The 21,723-nt window shown below is 36.1% G+C and overlaps 2 protein-coding genes and 1 pseudogene across 2 annotated transcripts; all 3 read left to right on the top strand.

Annotated features, from left to right (window-relative positions):
* The first annotated feature begins 5,497 nt into the window (after positions 1-5,497).
* On the top strand, positions 5,498-9,251 carry LOC147293488 (phosphoserine phosphatase, chloroplastic-like). Its single transcript, XM_086231866.1, has 8 exons — positions 5,498-5,628; positions 6,107-6,347; positions 6,747-6,879; positions 6,960-7,067; positions 7,859-7,952; positions 8,358-8,507; positions 8,582-8,635; positions 8,976-9,251. Exons 2-8 carry the CDS (start codon positions 6,113-6,115, stop codon positions 9,114-9,116), a joined length of 915 nt encoding a protein of 304 aa, XP_086087992.1. The 5' UTR covers positions 5,498-5,628; positions 6,107-6,112; the 3' UTR covers positions 9,117-9,251.
* A 5,329-nt stretch (positions 9,252-14,580) lies between these two features.
* LOC147293489 (protein DETOXIFICATION 16-like) lies at positions 14,581-16,869 on the top strand. Its single transcript, XM_086232745.1, has 8 exons — positions 14,581-14,862; positions 14,970-15,514; positions 15,682-15,768; positions 15,888-15,944; positions 16,053-16,291; positions 16,377-16,495; positions 16,634-16,720; positions 16,810-16,869. Exons 1-8 carry the CDS (start codon positions 14,581-14,583, stop codon positions 16,867-16,869), a joined length of 1,476 nt encoding a protein of 491 aa, XP_086088871.1.
* A 3,891-nt stretch (positions 16,870-20,760) lies between these two features.
* Positions 20,761-21,474, top strand: LOC147293490 (secreted RxLR effector protein 161 pseudogene; annotated as a pseudogene).
* Positions 21,475-21,723: the final 249 nt, after the last annotated feature.

The following is a 21,723-nucleotide window of genomic DNA, read 5'->3' on the forward strand; positions in this document are numbered from 1 at the left end:
TGGCAGGAGGCCAACTTCGTTTCTTTTTGGGATTTTCGAACCAGGATCAGTCCTCTACTCCTCTTCCTTTTTGGGATCAATCCCACACGTTACTGACGGCCTTTTTTTTTACTTTTCTTTTCAGTTTTAGCCTTTCTTGTGATGCAAGACTTTAGTTCTTTAGTATTTCTTTTGGTGCACGATTTTCCTTATCTCCCTCGTGATATGTTGAACAGATAGGAATGGGTAGTGCATCAGACACATTCCGTGGCCAGTCCTATGGAGCAAAGCAGTATCACATGCTTGGTATTCATATGCAGAGAACACTGCTTGTTCTTCTGCTGGTCAGCATTCCTCTTGCAATTATATGGGCCAATGCAGGCCACATTCTTGAATTCTTGGGTCAAGATATAGAAATATCTGCTGCTGCTGGAAATTATGCTTGTTTCATGATACCGTGCATTTTCGCTTATGCAATCCTTCAATGTCATGCCAGATTCTTGCAAACTCAAAACAATGTGGTTCCCATGATTGTTAGCACTTAGCACATGTACTGCAACACTACTATACTGGCTTATCTTATTGAAGATTATTGTAGATATGGAACTGCAAAAGTTAGCGACAAACTTTAAAAACTCAATGTGTGTGTCATAGTGATTGGCCCATAAGTAATGGTATTAACATGGTACAATCTGCAGAATTAAGATTCTATTAATTCTAAAAGAGGGTATACCTCAATATAGCCCTGGTTTTCAGTGTCAGTCAATTCCATGACTAAATTAAGCAGCATAGTCCTCTGCTTCCTCATGGGTCAAAGACAACTTATTTGTAGAAGCACTTAGTATGATAGTCTGCAACAGTGCCCAAAATTCCAAGCAAACCAGTAAACATGAAAACAAAATTGTTGCTATGAATATTCAGTATACCTGAAATTATAAAGTTAATTACAATCATGTAGCTCTAAAAGAGTGTTTTTCATGACAAAATTACCTGCTTAATATCTGTCTCAGTTATTCTTCCATCCATGTCTCTGTCACACCTGAAAAGAATTACAACATTAGAAAAAGGTCAATAATAAAAATCTTGCCATAAACATATCATTATTATATAATATGAAACTAGCTAGGCTTTTTTATTGAATTTAAATGAGGATTATTACAGGTCAAAGAACATCTGTATCCTCGAATTGAAGCAAGAGTCAGACATACGACATCCAAAAGGCAGAAAGTATGCAGTTCTCCTTTTGGTATATGAAAATTGCGATCCCTTCTTCCCATTAAAGCTCTTAGTAGCTCACTAACAAACTCTGGTGACTATTGCATCCCTACCAAACATGAATCAAAGTATACATAAAAGAATGTAACATTAATAAGTAAATGCTAGAAATTATATTTTCTGATTATATTAGTTAACTAGCAACTAGAAATTAATAGAACATTAATTTTACCGCACAAACATAGATAGAATAGATGTCAGGCCCTGAACTGGGGTCCTAGTAGAGGCACCGGCCCCAAGAACTCCAGAATAATGATACCATGCCTTATCATCACTGTTCCAAGTTTCTTAAGACAAGTTAAGCTTTTTTTTTTTTTTTAAATACGGGTTGGATCAGAGAATATAATAAATAGCGGAAAAGATACTTAAAAATAAATTTAAAATAAGCCAACTCGATAGGATATGAAATTTTACAAAAATAACCCTAACATAACATGATGTCAGTAAAAGTCATGTTTGATAAGCGCGCAATACCCAAAATGAGATACCAACCGACTACTTGAAAGATATTTCGAATAATTACAAACTGGAATAAAAAGGATAGATAAATAAACGGGTAGAAGACTCAGCAAAATAACAAGTTGAACATAGTGAAGAACAACATATGAAAGGCCTGAGAATGCCCAGCAAGATATACGAGTGCATCGCCCAACTAATTAGTCAAGGTCGTCAACCGGAACGTTATCTGCAATCACAAGAGAATGCAAAACAAACAACGTAGGGGGTAAGCATCACATACGATCAAAACTTCCCCTCGGGGGACCTGGCTGGGTCTGAAAATAGTAAGTAAAATACTTAATAGATATAGCTAGTAATAAAACAGTTCGAAAAGATTCACCAACAAACCAAAATCAAAGTTTAATCGTTGAAATCCATGAAATCTTTGATAATGAGCATGCAATCTTCTTAAATTGTTTATGGGTACCCAAAATATCATACCTGATGATTGATCACTAATGGCCAACTACACTTATCGTATCCATCTTGGTAAGGTAGCGAGAGTATCCTTTACCATGGTAGTACCCCTTAAGCCTAGCCTCCCAATAAGGACAAATCGACTAGCTCGTCCGTACTTACCTTTTTCGAAAGTTTAAGGGATCGCAATTCAAGGTCATCGTTTTTCGTAACTATTTATTCTCAGATCATCATTAACAATATCAAAACCATGCAACAAATGCATACAAAAATGATGCAGAGCTCACAGACAACAATATTTATTATCATACATACATACATACACAAAATAATCTCAACAGTTAGGGTGTGAGAATCTCTCTACCTGGTGTCCAAGCTTAACCTTTGTGTACTTCCACAACACCATCGTCCTTAAATTCTTCTCTGGGAAACTAGAAATCCAAATTCGACAAAATATCGACTTAATAAAAAAGTAAATTCAGCAGAGTTTAGGCATGACCTTTCCTTTCGGTCATGTTTTCCCAGAAAATTCCAGAAACTTTTACAAACTAGTCTACTAAGACTAAGTTTCTATTTTTTCAGGACTTATGGTTTCTACTTAGAGTCCAATTTTATTTATAAGTCTGAAGGTTAACTAATTAAAGTTCAACAACATGATCAGGTCAGTACGGGGGAGATTGTGGGATCAGTCCCAGTATCCTTAAGCCGGCAGAGCAACAACAGTCGATACTGACCTTGACATCACGTGTTTGGTTACTTTAATAGGGTGGCCTCAATTCATTATTAGATTGATGAATTAACGAGTAATTAAGTCCAACTAATCGTGCAAGCAAGGTAAATTAATCCAACTTAAAATTTATTTGCATGCCTCTTAGTAAATCTATTTTCTTTTAGTAAATAGCAGTTTTATAATCCAATTCGATTTTGATAATTAATTAATTATAAATAATCCAACTTTAATCAACTAATTATGTAATTAAATCCAACTTAGGCATAATTAATTAATTTAATAAATCCGACTTAATTAATTAATTATATACTTAAATTCAATTCAGACATGATACTAATTTAATAAATCCTACTTAATTAATTAATCATGCACAATTAAATCCAACTTTAAACATGATTAATTAATCTAATAAATCCAACTTAACTAATTAATCATGCATAAAAATCTTAAAGAGAAAGTAGAGATTAAAATACCTAGTTGTAAACCTTCTTAGCTTAATCTCCACAAATAGAATTGCTAAAACAAAAATTAAAGCCTAATAAGTAATTAACCTTGAAATAAAATAACTTAACTGAGCTCAAGAGTCTTACCCAAAGACCTTATCAAGGCGAGCAGAAAATTTGGCAAAGCTTTCCCATGAATTGCTAAAATTATTTGTTTAAGATGTTCCTTGGTGCAAAATTCTTAAGGGCACCCAAAGAGACAATCCAAACAAATATTTTAAATTTAAGAGACTCCCAACAAGTGGTTTGTCTCAAGAAAACTTCGGAAAAATCAAAAAGTTTTCAAATGAAGGTGTGGAGTGAAGAGGAGGGTGGTTCTCTATTTATAGCCTTGAAAAAGTGAGAAATACTTGTAAATTTTCGATGTGGGATAAGGGAAAAATCGAACCGGGTCAAGCGGTACCCGTTGGGTTGAGGCGCAGGTCATGCTATGAAAGAAAACGGAGCAGGTTGCCTAAACGAATTTGGGGCTAGGGCGTACGATGTGTCATTTGTGAGGGACAGTCCGGATTGCTCATCGTCTGCGTCGTTCGTTGGCGTGCGCTGAGGATCGCGGGTGCACGATAAGCTCCGTGCGTTGCGACGCATCGGATCGTGACCAAGGGCTGGCGCATCTGGGCCATCCAATCCGGCGTGATCGACGCTCCAGTTCGCGCCACGTCAGCATCCAAATTTCTTTTAATTTCTCAAATTTTTTGAATTTCTCCATACTTAAGTAAATCACCAAAATTACATCCGAGTTTCGAAAAATCTCCCGAAAATTCCTATGGACTTGTGAGGCTGAGTACTAATTATATATGGCCTCAAAACATTATTTTGATCTGCAGAATTTTTGTGAAAAATTCAACTTATCCAAATAAAATCCCGAAAAATCAAATAATAACCAAAAACAATTATCTAACTTTGAAAATTCGTAACTCCTTCATCCGAACTCCAATTTCGACGAACCAAAGGTCGTTATTCTCAGAAAAATTAGCTCTACGCTACCAAGGCCTATCCTTAGTCACTTGGTCTTCAGAAAAATTCATCAACTCCGAGAAATAAACTTAATTCTATTTAGAAAAACCGAACAACAAAATATGGAAAATTCTAGGATCTTACAATACAAACACATTTTTAACCCGTAAATCATGCCGAACTCAAATTTAATAATATGTTTGCTCACCTATATACAAACCAAAATCAGAGCATTTTATAATGAGTTCAACTCCATATCCGGTGAAGGCAAGCCGGTCGAACTGCCTATCTACATTATTCCACTTAGGGGTGAGATTTTTTACTTAAAAAATCGATTGAACTGAACCGCTTGGTTTAGTGTTTTTTTTTTTTTTTTTTTGAAATTTCGGTATTGGTAGTATAACTGAATCAAACCGACCGAGATCGGCTTTGAAACGGTTTTTGGTATCCCAAACCATCGGTTACCGATATTGAACCAATTTTTTAAAATTTTATGATTTATATATATTTTTTAATACGTGGATTAATGTGGACCGTTAGATTTAGGGTCCAAAAGCCCATCATCTCTGACGCCGTTTACACCCTACCACCTTCATCGGTTCCAGTTCTCTCTCTCTTGTCGTCGCCTCCCTTTCTCAGTCTCACCACCGTCGCCTCCCTCTATCTGTCTCTCTGTCTCGCCACTGTCGCCTCCCTCTCTCCCTCTCTCTCTGTCTCACCCCCGTCGCCTTTCTTTGGTAGGCACCAGAGAAATAGAGAGGAAAGTCGTAAAAAGAATAAACTGGAAAAGAAATATTTCATTAATTGTCAGCCTTTGAGGACTACTGTAGTGATTATTTATACAAGCATAAACCTAGTATAGCTACTGACCTATGTGAGCACAACTAGAAACATATGCAGACAAGACAATCCTCTATAAAATATCTAGCATAAGGAATGGTCCTGAAAGGTGCAGGTCATATTAAGCTGAAGGTAACAAAGTAAATGGGTTATTGGGCTTGTAATAGAGAAGGCCCTATCATCCCTCACTCTGACTCACCACCCAGTAATTGGGCTGGCTCACTGACAGACCTGGGGGTTAATTTCATAATTATGAAAAGTTTTGGATAGCTTTGCACTTTAGAATCCTTTACCAAACTTTTTTTTTTTGTGCTAAATTTTACCAAACATTATTAGAGGAGCGAACGAGCAACAGAAAACCGAGAAGCAAAGAGAAAGAAAGTAGCAGCTAGATCTGAGAAGGGAAAACAAAAACAGTTATATACAACGGTAACTTGCATTTCAATCTTCCGTTTTTCTTCTTTTGAATTTTTCATTTTTTGTTCTTCTCCATTTTTGTTTGGTGTCCCTTTTCAAGTTTCGTTCATGAATATTTAAGTTTGAGACTGCTTATGACATTTTGCTCTCTGTTTGTTTCCCTAGAAAATGTGACGGAAAAGAAATAATTTTATACTATAAGGGTGGTCTATAGTATAAATTATGTTTAGTTACTAGTTTCTACTCAAGTTTTCGTTTATTAAGGTGTATTATACAAGGTTATGCACGTCTATATGCATTTATTTTTCTCAAATTGTGTTAAATTAAACATTTCTAGTACTGCGTTCTCTTAATTCGTGGGTTTGAAGAATGGGGTCGCTAAGTTTTTGTTAATTTAACAGAAAAAGTGAATGTAATGTTAGTATTATTCAACTTCTTTAGAAAGGATATCTTTTTCTTATGATTGTTACTTTTGATTTGTTGGAGACAGATATTAATGGAAGGGTTGCTGGGTTCGTCACAAATCACCCCAATTCGTACTCATTTTAGGCAAAATCACCTTCCTTCCATTCCTACAGTCTCACTACGGTTTGCAAAAAGTTTGTATAGAAATAGAAGTCAAGTTGGGATGGAACGAAATTCCAAATTATTCAACCCAGTTGCTTCTTCAACTCAACCATTAGAAGCCTCCTCCACATTGAGCCACTTTGAAAACAGGCTACCACTCAAAGGTAATCTGATTGACTGAATCTAGGAATTTTGTATTTGCATTTGTGGTTTAAAATTGGTTTTAGGAAAAACACGAGTTCACTGTGAATTTCGTATGGTATTTTGATTCATTGGAGCTGAAAACTTAGTTTTGAAAAATATTTGTATATTTACTATTTTGTTGGTACAAAGTGTGGCACTATAGCTTGTTGGAGCATTGAACTGATACACTTAAATTAAGTTTGGAGTTGATGTTCAAAGACTAAAGAACCTTTGCCCCACTTAGGCTGGAGTATGAGCTTATGGATTGGGTTGTTGAAATTTAAAAATTAGAAATAGAAGGAAGAAGATAAAAAGAGATAAGTCTTGAAACTTTCAGAACCATATGGACTTGGTTGATGGTTTTATTTTAATGTTTACAGAGGTCCTTGATGTATGGAGAAGTGCTGATGCGGTGTGCTTCGATGTGGATAGCACGGTTTGCCTCGATGAGGGTATTGATGAACTTGCAGAATTTTGTGGAGCTGGAAAGGTTGTTGCAGAATGGACTGCTAGGTTGGAGCCAGTTATTGGAATTGCTTTCATTTGTTTATTGTAGAATTTTCAGCTCTGATTGTAATTCCCATTCTTGTCAGGGCAATGAATGGTTCAGTACTTTTTGAGGATGCTTTGGCTGCCAGACTATCTTTGTTCAATCCTTCCCTTTCTCAAGTCCAAGATTTTCTTGAAAAGAGGCCCCCAAGGTAGGAGTGCTTCTTTTAGTTCTCTTGAGTATTTGTTGCCTTCTTGTTTGCTTAACTGGGGATGTGTTTTTCGGTCTTCATAAATTTTGAAAGATGTATTGTGTTTTGCATAGAATTTGAAGACACAAGTTGGTATTAGTTTAAGATGAAAATATTTTCATTATTACCAAAAGATGGAAATGAGAAATTTTTATGATAGCATATAAGAAAATAGGGTAACCTGAATGTTATAATTGCAATCCTGGACTTATTTTCCTTCATGTCTGCTGGCACCTGCTGCTTTACAGCATGGACAAGCACATCATTTACTTAACCATTTCTTCTATTGTTTTCCCTGGTCTTTTTATTTTTATTTTGAAATAGTCAGCTTGGAACTTGCCAACTGATATGTTCTTTATATCTAAAATCATGAAAAGATTTTACTTGAAATCTTCTGTGACACTGTTTGAAAAAATGTTATGCATGGACCATATTCTCAGGTTTCTCAAAAGAGAACACTGTAATTGTCCCTGAATTCTGAAGTCTCAGGGCCAAGATTTTGGAGTACCTGTTTTAAGCAAAGCCATTGAGTAATGGTCATTTTTATAATGGTCTGATTTCTTGATATTATAGTTCTTCTACACTGTTAAGCCAAAATAATGATCTTCCAATATTTGTATATGCTTACGTTTAAGGGATGGTTGTGAGAGGGCAGAAATGAAATGATTTGGAGTCTGATTACTATTTGCAGTTCTGGGAATTTGATGACCAAATTTTTTCTGAATCTAGTCTTAGTGTACATTTTTATGTAGGATTTCTCTGGGCATTGATGAGTTAGTCAAGAAGCTGAAGGCTAATAGCACCAACGTTTACCTGGTCTCTGGAGGCTTCCGCCAAATGATCAAAGTATGTTTCTGAATAATAAATGAGCATCTCTGTTCTATTGCTACTTGTTTGTCTAATTTATCATTTGTCAGTAGAAGATTATTATTACTCAGTCAAATATAAACGGAGTCACTTGTAATTTCATCTTGATGATATTGAATAGTGTTATAGGCCTACATATTGGCAACTCTCCAGACAAGTAGGCTCCATCCATAGACAATTTAAAAAACGCCATGTGCTTAACCTGACTGAAACTCCATTTTTTTTGGGGGGTGTTTTCATTGTTATGACTTATGAGACTCATATAGAGCTTCCTACACGTGAACTCATATATAAATATAGAATTAGCTTATGATGGAGAATAAATTAAAATTTCAAATCCTCTCCTTATATTGTAATTATTAACCAAGTTAACTTCTTCTAAAGCCTGTTGCATCAATTCTTGGGATACCACCTGAAAATGTGTTTGCCAATCAACTGCTGTTTGGAAGTTCTGGGGAGTTTCTGGGTTTTGACAAACAAGAGCCCACTTCTAGGAGTGGAGGAAAAGCCACTGCAGTTCAACAAATAAGGAAGGTTGGTCTTTAGCCTTTTGTTCTATTTGTCAAGTGTGTTGCTTGCAAAGCTTATATATTAAACTGGTTTTCCAGGCTCATAATTACAAGAAAGTAGTCATGATTGGAGATGGTGCGACTGATCTTGAGGTAAGTAAATTACTCAAACGCCTATCTCACAAAAAGTTTTGTTTTGTGTTTGCTGTGGCTCACATACTAGCATGCAGCCATGCATTTACAACTAAATGATAATTCTAAAACAACCTGATAAATAGACTGGTCCAATATTCTGGGGAAAAAGAAAGGAAGAGCCAAGAATCAGGATCCTTTCATATTCTGTCAATAGAAATCAACTTCTTTAGGATGGTTGTCAAAATTAGTGAAGTGTCATGTACATTTCTCTGATATCTAAGCATGATTAATGTAATAATCTTTTCTTTAAGCTGACGCATGAAGCTCTCTATCCAATATCGTTTCTCTCTATATCCAGGCCCGTCAACCTGGAGGTGCCGACTTGTTCATTTGTTATGCTGGTGTTCAACTTCGAGAGGCTGTTGCAAAAAAGGCCGATTGGCTTGTTTTTAATTTTGAAGACTTGATAAGTTCCTTGGAAGAGCCTGTACTCCTTTGAGCCGTAGTCATTCTTTATTTTGTGCTATTGTTTCCCTATTGGGCCTGCATTGCTGCATTTTATAGTTACATTGTTCTTATTTTTACAAGGTTGTGTTTAAAACTCATAAGAAGATGAATTACGAGTTTGATTCCATTCCATTGTTCATCCTTATCATAAAGGAGAGGAGTGGACAAGCAAGTTCCATCCACTGGGCTTGGGGTTCTTAAAATTCCAATTAATCAAAAGCTGGTGGTTGGCCAACTCATTGAATTGGTCTAGTCCCCACCTCATTCATCTCCTATCAAAAAAGATGTATATGTCAAATATCAATGTCATCGTGTATTTATGAAATAAATGGCTTATCATCATAATTCAAGTGCAGTTTTTATAATTTATTGCAACATTGTTAAACTATTCCTTTCATCTTTGCGCAAACAATCATTTCGATGATCTTGATTAAGACCGAAAACTATCTAAAATGGAGCCTGGTCATTAGTGCATGTATTTTGTAAGTTTTTACTCAAGGATCATGCAGTGTCAATTTATGTGTTATAATATGAGTAGATGTTATTAATACTATATCTTACAAATAAAAACATGTCGTCCAATAATATCTTTACACGTTGAATATGTTACACCACGTGGCGGTATATTGATTATACCTAATAATTTTTCATTAATTTGTGCTTTCAAGTTTTGCCATTTTGCACTATTTCTCCTCTCATAACAATATTCTGGGGTTTCGAAATTAAAGGATGGGAACTAGGACTTCGACTTCACCATAGCAATTCAATTCTATGCCAGTTAACTTAGTGATTAAGGTTCAATTCTAGTTTCCAAGGTTCGTTCTTATCTTAGGTGAGTAAAGCCATGCTTTGTGGTCATTCTCAAGTACTCTTAGTTTGCTTTCTAGCCATTCTTCGTGATCAAGATTACAAACAAGAATTCATTAAGTGCAAGAATAACATTAAGAACTAAGAGTGCCTTAGCATGGTTCGTGCCTCAACAATCATCTCATTCATTCACAAGAGCTATAACAAGGTTACCATTCTTTGTGGCCTAACCTTGTCTCAAACATGCCTTCAAATAATGGTGATCAAGCATTAGACAAACACATGATAACATAAAACATAGAATGATCATGCTAGGCTACATCAAACCCTAGAAAGAGAACTTAGCCAACTCCAGCAAGTTATACATGCATAACATAGAGAAATTGAGGAGAAGAAACCCTTGTTGAAGAACTTCCTGGTGTAGAAGATACTCCTTCCCGACTTCCTTGCTCCAAAGCTGCAGCCAACTCAAGCGTTGTTGATGTCTGCGGCTAGATGTGGTCTTCTTTTGGTGTTCGGTTGTCTCCTCTCTTTTTTTGAGTTCTCCCCTTAATATAGGCGTGTAAGAAGTCCTTAGCTGGGCCAAAGTCAGCCCAAAACAGTCCTAAGTCAAATCCAGCCCATAGTAGAAAACCTAATCCAAGTAACATTAGGATTCCTTGTCCAATCTTAACCAATCCTATCTCCCAGCTCTCATAGGGAGTTCGAGTCAGCTAAAAGGCTGAGTTAAAACAGATATTAAGCCTTTATTAACTGCCCTAAGTCGCCTAGAATTTTAACCAAAAAAAACAAAAAAAGGTCGCCTAGAACCATCCAAGAGCCTTCTTTCCCGAATTGGTAACTTGTGATGGAAGGTTAGTCAAGAATAGCGCAAATTTCCTAAACTGAGCCACTGACACTAAAACCAACATAACTTCTTCTAGAAAACTTGAAATCACAAATCATAAAATTCTCCAGAAAGCTGACTTCCAGAAATTTCCAACCATAAAATCTCATCGCCTGTTTCATTCTGAGTAGGTACAGTTTTATCCGAAGATGTGACCTATCTGAAAGGCAGTTTTCACGAGATTTTCAATCTTTATAGCTCCAATTACTTCCATTTAACTTCTAGGGTTCGATTAGCTGAAAACTAAACACAAGAAGGATAAAACACACAAGTTTAACTAAAAAACAAAGCAATAAACTAAGAAAGAAAGGTATTAAATGTACGCAATTTTAGAGTTCTCAATGGTAAAATGGCTTCCCCTGTTTATTATAAACATGATGTGTGAATTGTGATTTTTGTTTATGATGATAATATTAGAGATGCAGCACATGGCGAGAGGCCAACTTTTTCTTTTGCGATTTTCGAACCAGGGTCAGTCCTCTTCCTTTTTTGGATCAATCCCACACGTTATTGAAGGTGTTTTTTTTACTTTTCTTGTGATGCAAGACTTTAGTTGTTTAGTATTTATTTTGGTGCATGACTTTCCTTATCTCCCTCGTGATATGTTGAACAGATAGGAATGGGTAGCGCATTAGACACATTCTGTGGCCAGTCCTATGGAGCAAAGCAGTATCACATGCTTGGTATTCATATGCAGAGGGCACTGCTTGTTCTTCTGCTGGTCAGCATTCCTCTTGCAATTATATGGGCCAATGCAGGCCACATTCTTGAATTCTTGGGTCAAGATCCAGAATATCAGCTGCTGCTTGAAATTATGCTCGTTTCATGATACCGTGCATTTTCGCTTATGCAATCCTTCAATGTCATGCCAGATTCTTGCAAACTCAAAACAATTTGGTTTACATGATTCCCCTTGGACTTAGTGGTGCAGCAAGGTCAGTTTAAAGCCACACATTAAGTTTGTATCCCTCTCTTGTCTCAACAGTTCTTTTCTGTTCTTTACTTCTTGTATATTGTCTGTTAGCACAAGGGTTTCAAATCAACTGGGTGCTCGACAACCACGACTAGCCCATCTAGCAGTATATGTTGCACCATCCATGGTAGTTACTGACTTACTGAGGGCATTGTGGCAATTGCTATCATGATATTGGGTCGAAAAGTTTGGGGTTACTGTTACAGTAGAGAAAAAGAAGTTGTAGAATATGTTGGAGAAATGTTACTGTGGGTTGCAGTATCCCATTTCTTTGATGGAACACAATCTGTGCTTGCAGGTTTCTGCCATTTTCCTCAGTTTCTTAACAATAGATTTTTGTCTTTTGATTTGTAAACCTTTTTTTTTTTTTATAATACAAGGCATAACTAGAAAGAATTATAAACAAAAAAAATATCAAAATTGTGATTTAACTGAATTACAATTTCAGGTAACATAAGAGGAAGTGGGCAGCAAAAGATTGGGGCTTATGTTAGTCTAGGTGCTTATTATTTTATTGGCATTCCTACTGCAGTATTAGCTTTTGGCCTTCACATTAAAGGGAAGGTGACTTCATATCCTTGTTCCTCCAATTTCTTGAGTCCTCTCACTTTTCTATTTAATTTATCTTATTAGTTTCTTAATATTCCATGGAAATACAATACTGGTCATATTACATGTTCTTCGCAGGGTATTTTGATGGGAATTACTGTCGCACTATTTGTGCAAGCACTGTCTTTCAATCATAATCATATGCACAAATTGGGAGAAAGAACTAAACTTCTTTGTGATTTTATGTTTCATGTATCAATCTCCGTTACATTCATCTCTCATGGTCCATTTTTATGCCTTTTGTAGGTGAAGAAAGCTTCTTATAGAGTGTACAACACAATGACCGCCGCGGCTGATGCAGAAGTTTTGATCATATCTAGATTGGGTCCTGAAGAAGAATAATTCAAAGGGAAAATTGAAAAAAAAAATATATATTAATAATGAAGGTTCTAGTCCTTAATTAATTATTTCGCCTTTGGAAGGCATTCCGAGTCATATCAGAAACTGCAGGCCATAAGTCTCAAATGATTTTGCATCGGATCTTTATATGGCTTGTTATGCCAGTTTTATCATTTGAATCTTTACATAATTTCCCCATATTAGAGTTTTTTCATTTTCAAAATTTTAAACAGAGTATAACTGTATAATACTCTGTAATTACTTGGGGAAATTTTGTAACTTTAGCATTTGCAAGAAATAAATGAGCACTTAATTCACTGGTTGCTTTCTCAATAAGCACAGCTGGTAAACCTTTCTGCTCTGCTAAATAATAAAACAGGATACAATGTGTTGAAATGGTGTTAATTATGGTGACAATGAAGTGATGACAATTATAAGAACAAGTAGTGATAGTTAGCAAACTGAAGCTAGCATAAATAATTCAAGATGCAAAAATCTTTGTATTGTGATAAAATGAACAAAAATAAATTATTTTTAAAACCCAACAATAAAGCACATGCATGTCACCATATGCTTTTCCATTACAATGCCTCTAAGAAATCTTTGAAAATTTCTCATATATATCAGATTCCAAGTCTTTGTTTACAATAATATCACTGTTGCATACGTTGCTATTATATTCTATATTACTTGAAGAAGGTGACTGATGCATGATATGTACTGTTTCTTTGGAGGATATCATATAAATGCTTATGCACCGGATTGCATGCCTAGCTTGTTGCTTATGCATATAAATATTTTATTTTAGATGCTCTGGATATCATAAGGAACAAATAATGTGCCCCCAGTGTTATTATTAATATATGACCAAATTTTGACTAACGCCACACCCGGGGAGATTTTTGCATATCTCTCTTAATCATTAGTTCATAAATCATAACATTGGGTACTAAATGGGATGAGCTTTTTTTTTTTCTTTTTTTCTTATTTTATCAAATGGGATGAGAAAGTTGAGTGAATGTGTCTCTACATGCTGTGAGAGTGTTTTTAACTTTGGAAAAATAAAGTCTTACTAGTGTTTATAAGATCTTGAACTTTTTTACTTATTGTCAATTAATTTTGAGTTTGATACTCCAATTGTTTATGAGAGCCATGCTACCCACGTATTAGGCCAAGTGGTCACACATGCTTCATGTGATTGTCACCTAGCTTGGCTTGAGCCTTACCACACATGAGGAGGCGTGTGAACATATGGAGTGTTGAGATAGAGATTGACCAAGGCTTGCAACTCAATGTGATTAGATTCATGAAACAGAGCAACCAAGTCATAGGTGGATCCACACACATTGTGAAGGGGTTAATTGACCCCAAGAAACCTATTTTGTCTTAGGTTATTGTCTCTAGTTTTCTTGACGTACTCCCTTACGGGGCAAAAACTATTTGATGTGATTAGTGGTGGCTGCTTGCATTTGATTTTCTGCTACCAAAAATTGACTTCCTCCCCTAAAGAGGACAACCCAGCAGCAGGATCCTGCTCCTGAAGGATTTATATATATATAACGGACAAGTTCACCTTTGGACCATGTTCCTAGATGGCCTTCACAATACCCCTTTTTTAATTATAATCACGAAAGGCATCCTCCTTGCACTTCGATTTATTCAAAATACAACTCATTCCCCATATTCTATGATATCAATATGTATGCAAGTTGCAACAGCGTCAGATTCTTTGTTTTTTTCTGCCCATGACTTATTCATCAATTTGATCATATATACAACTCTTTCTTCATAAAGTTCATGCGCCCCTTCAACTCTTTGAAAAGGAGAAACATAACATAACAAATGGATGTAGATCAAGAACAAGCCGTTGGTCTTGAATCACCCTTGATTCCAGTTCCTCAAGAACATGCATTACAATCAAGAAAGGGACTACTGTCCAAGGATGAGATTGTCGAGGAAGTGAAGAAGCAGCTGTGGTTAGCAGGGCCACTTGTGTCATCAAATTTCTTGCTATTTTGTACACAGCTTATTTCAGTCATGTATGTTGGTCATCTTGGAGAGCTGGCACTTTCAGGTGCTTCCATGGCCACTTCATTTGCTTCAGTAACTGGTTTGAGCTTGATGGTAAAATGGCTTCCCTTGTTATCTTATATTCATGATGTGTGAATTGTGATGCTTGTTGTGTATGATGATAATATGAATCTCCATTTCCCTCTTGATTTGTTGAATAGGTAGGAATGAGTAGCGCATTAGACACATTCTGTGGCCAGTCCTATGGAGCAAAACAGTTTCACATGCTTGGTATTCATATGCAGAGGGCACTGCTTGTTCTTCTTCTGACCAGCATTCCTCTTGCAATCATATGGGCCAATGCAGGCCACATTCTTGAATTCTTGGGTCAAGATCCCGAAATCTCAGCTGCTGCTGGAAATTATGCTCGTTTCATGATACCGTGCATTTTCGCTTATGCAATCCTTCAATGTCATGCCAGATTCTTGCAAACTCAAAACAATGTGGTTCCCATGATTGTTAGCACAGGAACTGCAACACTACTACATTTGCTTATCTGTTGGCTTCTGGTGTACAAGACCAGCCTTGGATATAGAGGCGCTGCCGTGGCAAACTGCATCACATATTGGATCAATGCATTTCTATTGGTTTTTTATGTCAGACTTGCGCCCTCTTGTAAGCACACATGGACTGGATTCTCAAAGGAGGCCTTCCATGGAATTCCCAGTTTTCTAAAACTGGCTATTCCATCAGCTGTAATGATCAGGTAATCTTTAGTTGACTTCACTCACTGTTGCAATTCCCAATTCCTAATATCTTAAAAAATAAAAATCAATATGCATTGGAATTTTTTTTTTTTTGGCCAAATGCATTGGAAATTTTTGAATATTAGTACTTACATTTGTTGTTTGTTGGTTTTATGTCTGTGAACAGCTTAGAAATCTGGTCATTCGAATTAATGGTCCTGTTATCTGGTTTTCTTCCCAATCCAAAGCTTGAAACCTCAGTCCTGTCAATCAGGTTTGCAATTGACACTAACTAAGGACTTAAGAGCAATACAAATTCTTGTTGGTAGCTAATTAACATGCAGCAGAAACAAAGATTGATGTTATTACTAACCGATTGTGACACATTCCCAGCCTTAACACAAGTTCAATGGTCTTCATGATTCCCCTGGCATTCAGTGGTGCAGCAAGGTGAGTCTAAATCTACAAATCTGCATTTAATTAATGTTGAATTCCTCTATTGTGCATATTTGTCTCAAAAATTATTTTCTGTTTCTGTACTTCTATATTGTCTGTTAGCACAAGAGTTTCAAATCAATTGGGTGCTGGTAAGCCGCGACTTGCACGTCTAGCAGTCTGTGTTGCACTGTGCATTATTGTTACTGAAGGCATTGTGGTTGCTGCTGTCCTGATATTGGGTCGAAAAGTTTGGGGATACTGTTACAGCAATGAAAAAGAAGTTGTGAATTATGTTGCACAAATGCTGATTTTCGTTGCAGTAGCCCACTTTATCGATGGACCTCAATCTGTGCTTTCAGGTTCTGGCCATAATACAATATTTCATCTCTCATAATAATTGATTTTCCTCTTCTAAAAAGAAATGACTTTAATTTACAACTTCAGGTGTCATAAGAGGAAGTGGGCAGCAAAAGATTGGGGCTTATGTTAATCTGGGAGCTTATTATCTTATGGGCATTCCTACTGCTGTGTTATTAGCTTTTGGCCTGCACATTGGTGGAAAGGTGACTTCATATCCTTGTTCTTCCAATTTTTTTAGTCCCCTCACTTTTTATTTTTATTTCTCTTTTATTTCCTCTCTTAGTCCTCCATAAAAATATAATACTAATCATATTAATTTCAACTTAACATGTGCTTCACAGGGTCTTTGGATGGGAAATATTGTGGCACTGTTTGTGCAAGCACTAGCTCTTGCAATCATAATCACATGCACAGATTGGGAGAAAGAAGTAAACTACTTTGTCATGTTATGTTTCATGTGTTAATCTTTGTTACATTCTTACATTCATCTCATGGTCCATTTTCATTCCTCTTGTAGGTGAAGAAAGCTTCTGATAGAGTGCACAACACAATGACCGCGGCTGATGCACTATCATAAAACTGATGCAACAGCCATAATCATATCTAGGTTGGTCCTCAAGAGGAGTGATTCAAAAAGGGAAAATTGGAAAAAGCACAAAAAGAAAAAAAGAAAAAAGAGGGCTCAGAGCCATATCAAAAACTGCAGGCTTGAGTCTGAAATGATTTTGAATTGGATTTGTATATGTCTTGCTATGCAAGTTTTGTCATATGATCTTCATATAATATCCCCAATTTAGTGTTGTTGCATTTTCAAAATTTTAACAGGAGTACTATAATACTCTGTAATTACTTGGGGAAAATTTGTAACTTTAGCATTTGCAAGAAACAAAATGGGTAGCATCTTATTCACTCTGGAGGGGTTGGTGATTGTTAGTATTGTTAAAATTAATAATGCATTTCTACAGCAGTCATGACTTTTCCTAAAGAGTATTAGTTGTGTCTCTTAGTATTTAGATACATCTTTTAAGTTTAATTCAATAGTTATGTCCTCTCATGAAGAGGTGTATTTGTAACTATAAATAAGCCAATAATATGACATATTCAATTCAATGAAAATTATCAGTTCAACTTCATATTCTCTCTGCCATTTTTAATTTCCTGCAATATATCATAGTTGTGTGGTCTTTCCCCCAACAAATTTGGTATCAGAGCAAATCGATCCTACCGCTGTATTAACAATGACAACAAGTTCAAATTTCTCAAGCATTGGCAATATCCATAATTTAATACCTATCTTTGATGGAGAGAACTACCAATATTGGAGTCTACAAATGAAGACTCTGTTCATCTCCCAAGATCTTTGGGATATTGTACTAGATGGCTGTGTGGAACCGGAAACTTCATCAAAAGAAAAAGAGACACCAGAAAAGCAGCAAGCTTACAAGGAAAATAAGAAAAAAGATGCCAAGGCTTTGTTCCTAATTCAACAAGGAGTGAGCAAAAATCTTTTTCCGAGATTATTGTCTGCTGCAAGATCAAAGGACGCTTGGGCTATACTCAAAATTGAGTTCCAAGGTTCAGAAAAAGTGATTACCATCAAACTCCAATCTTTGTGGCAGGAGTTTGATAACTTACTTATGAAGGACAATGAATCCATTCAAGCATTCTTCACAACAGTTTCTGGAATTATAAACCAAATCAGAAGTTATGGTGATATAATTCCAGACAAGAAAATTGTTGAGAAAATCTTAAGAAGCCTACCGCCAAAATATGATCATGTCGTTGTAGTAATAGAAGAGTCAAAGAATCTATCTGTATTTTCGCTACATGAACTTGTAGGTTCATTGGAAGCACATGAAAAGAAGATCAACAGGTCTACATATCAATCCTTGGAGCAAGCTTCTCAATCCAAATTGAATTCGAAGGAGAAAGAAGGCAGACAAAAAGGAGGAGAATTTCAAAAATATCAAAATGGAAGAAACAAGAATTATGGTCATAGAAACTTCAATAAAGGAAGTAGCAGCCACAATAATCAACAAGGAAGCAGCAATTCAAATCATCAAACTGGAAAATCAGATTTTCAATGCTTTGTTTGCAAAAAGTATGGGCACAAAAGTGCAGATTGTCGATATAAGTGTACCCGATGCAGAATACCCAACCATTCACAAAGAGATTGCAGATATCAGAAAAATAATGAAGTGAATTTCACAGAGAAGAATGATTCTCCAGAGCAACTATTTTATACATGTCTGAGTGCTCGTCAAGAATCACAAGATATATGGTATGTGGATAGCGGATGCAGCAATCATATGACGGGAAATAGACAATGTTTTGTCAAGTTTGAAGAGAACGTCAACTCACAAGTCAAGCTTGGAGATGGAAAACTTCACAACGTGGAAGGCAAGGGTATTATTTCTGTGCAAACAAAAGGAGGTATACCAAAACTTATCTATGATGTGCTGTATGTTCCTAATTTGACTCAAAATTTACTTAGTGTTGGACAACTCCTGCAAAAAGGCTTTATGGTGAAATTTGAAGATGACTACTGTGTTATTTCTGATAAAAAGAATAACATTATGGTCTCTAAGATAAAAATGACAGCAAACAAGGTTTTCCCGCTGATCATGATATCAAAAGATCAAAAACTATGTTTTGAAAGCAGAGAATGTAGAAGAATCATTATTATGGCATATGAGGTACGAGCATCTAAATCAAAGGAGTCTGCACCTATTACACCAGAAAAATATGGTGGTTGGTCTTCCTTCCGTTCATTCCGAAAAAGAAATATGCGAAGGTTGTATTTTTGGAAAATTCCACCGGTTACCATTCTCACAATCGACATGGAGAGCAAGAGCCCCTCTTGAATTAGTACATGTAGATATTTGCGGTCCAACTCGTACATCATCCTTCAATGGGAAGAGATACTTTCTTTTCTTTGTTGATGACTACAGTAGAATGATATGGGTTTACTTTCTGGAACAAAAATCAGAAGCTTTCTCTTTTTTCAAGCAATTCAAGGCCTATGGAGAAAAGCAAAGTGGATACAATCTGAAGGTATTGAGAACGGATCGTGGTGGAGAGTTTACATCAAAAGAATTTTCAGAATATTGCAAGAACAATGGTATGAAAAAAGAGTTGACAGCAAGGTACACCCCGCAACAAAATGGAGTTGCGGAACAAAGAAATCGAACCATTGTGGAAATGGCAAGAAGCATGTTGAAAGCAAAAGATCTGCCAAATATATTTTGGGCTGAAGCAATTCATACAGCAGTGTTCATTCTCAATAGATCTCCAACCAAGGCTGTCCAAGATATGACTCTCTTTGAAGCATGGCATCAGTGTAAGCCAATTCAAGGTGGATTTCTTCAAGAATTTTGGCTGCATCGCATATGCACTTATTCCTTCTCAAAAGAGAGAAAAGTTTGATGAAAAGGGTGAAAAATATATCTTTGTTGGATATAGTGATAAATCCAAAGCATACAGATTGATTGATCCAAGAACCAATAGTCTGGTAATTTCTAGAGATGTTATTTTTGATGAACTCAAGGCTTGGAGATGGGAGAATGACCATACTGAAGTACCAAGATTTTTTGAAGAACCAGATTCATCAAACTTAGATGACACTCCACAGCCTCAAAGTCCAATCTCAAGTTCAAGAACTAGTTCCAGTAATGAGAGTTCACCTGATTCAAGTGCAAAAAGACCCCATAAGATGCGCCCATTAGAAGACATTTATGAGTCGTGCGATGTTGCTTTAAGTGCTATTGAACCACAAAAGTTTGAAGATGCTATGAAAGAAAAGATATGGCAGGATGTAATGGACGAAGAAATAAAAGTTATCAAGAAAAATAAGACATGGGAGCTTGTTGATCGACCCAAGACTAAAGAAATCATTGGACTTAAGTGGGTATACAAGACAAAGTTTAATGAAGATGGCTCAATCCAAAAGCATAAGGCTCGTTTGGTTGCGAAAGGTTACTCTCAACGACCTGGTATTGATTTTAATGAGACATTTGCTCCTGTAGCTCGCATGGAGACTATAAGAACTGTTTTGGCATTGGCTACTCAAATAAAGACACCGGTGTATCAATTAGAAGTCAAGTCAGCATTTTTGAATGAAGAACTTGAAGAGGAAGTTTATGTTGAACAACCGAAGGGATATGTTGAGAAAGGGAAGGAAGAGAAAGTTAAGTCCAAATGAGCCACCACTTTATGTCAAGAAAGAAGGTACACATGATTTTCTGTTTGTATGTCTCTATGTTGATGATTTAATTTAAACGAGTACTAAACTGAAGATGGTAGAAGTTTTTAAGAAGGATATGATGAAGGAAAATGAGATGACAGATTTGGGCACTATGAGATTTTTTTAGGAATTCAGGTTCAACAATCAGATGAAGGAATTTTTATTTGTCAAGAAAAGTATGCAGAAAATCTCTTGAAACGTTTCAATATGTTGAATTGCAAACCAATGGATACTCCAATGACAATTAATTTGAAACTTTCAAGTAATGATGGAGCACCCAAAGCTGATGCATCTATGTATAGAAGTGTTGTTGGATCACTGATTTATTTAACAAACACAAGGCCAGACATTGTTCATGCAGTAAGTGTGGTATCTCGATTCATGAGTGATCCAAGTAATAATCATTTTGCTGTTGTGAAAAGAATATTAAGGTATGTGCAAGGAACCAAAGGATATGGCATCAGGTATACTCAAGAGAAAGAAAGTGTTTTAGTTGGGTTCACGGACAATGATTGGGCTGGTTCGATTGATGATAGAAAAAGCACATCCGACCATGTATTTTTCTTGGAAAGCAAAATTATATCATGGTCATCCAAGAAGCAGATGACAATGGCCTTATCTACAGCAGAGGCTGAATATATTTCAGCCACAAGTGCAGCATGTGAAGCCATTTGGTTACGTAGAATTTTGACAGATCTTTATCAAGAACAAAACTCTCCAATTGATATTTATTGTGATAACATGTCCACAATTGCAATGACAAGGAACCCTGTTTATCATAGCAGGTCAAAACACATCGAGCTCCGCCATCATTTTATCAGAAAGTTAGTTGAGGATAAAGAAATCGAAATGAAGTTTTGTAGCAGTGGCGAGCAGATAGCAAATGTATTCACCAAAGCACTTCCAAGAGAGAAATTCTATTTTTTCTGCAATAAGTGAAGCGTGCAAGAGAAAATGCATTAAGGGGGAGTGTTAAAATTAATAATGCATTTCTACAGCAGTCATGACTTTTCCTAAAGGGTATTAGTTGTGTCTCTTAGGATTTAGATACATCTTTTAAGTTTAATTCAATAGTTGTGTCCTCTCTCATGAAGAGGTGTATTTGTAACTATAAATAAGCCAATAATAATAATAATATGGCATATTTAATTCAATGAAAATTATCAGTTCAACTTCATATTCTCTCTG

The sequence above is a fragment of the Dryas octopetala genome, chromosome 2, assembly GCF_963921425.1.
Source record: "Dryas octopetala chromosome 2, drDryOcto1.1, whole genome shotgun sequence".
In the NCBI taxonomy this organism is placed as follows: Eukaryota; Viridiplantae; Streptophyta; class Magnoliopsida; order Rosales; family Rosaceae; genus Dryas; species Dryas octopetala.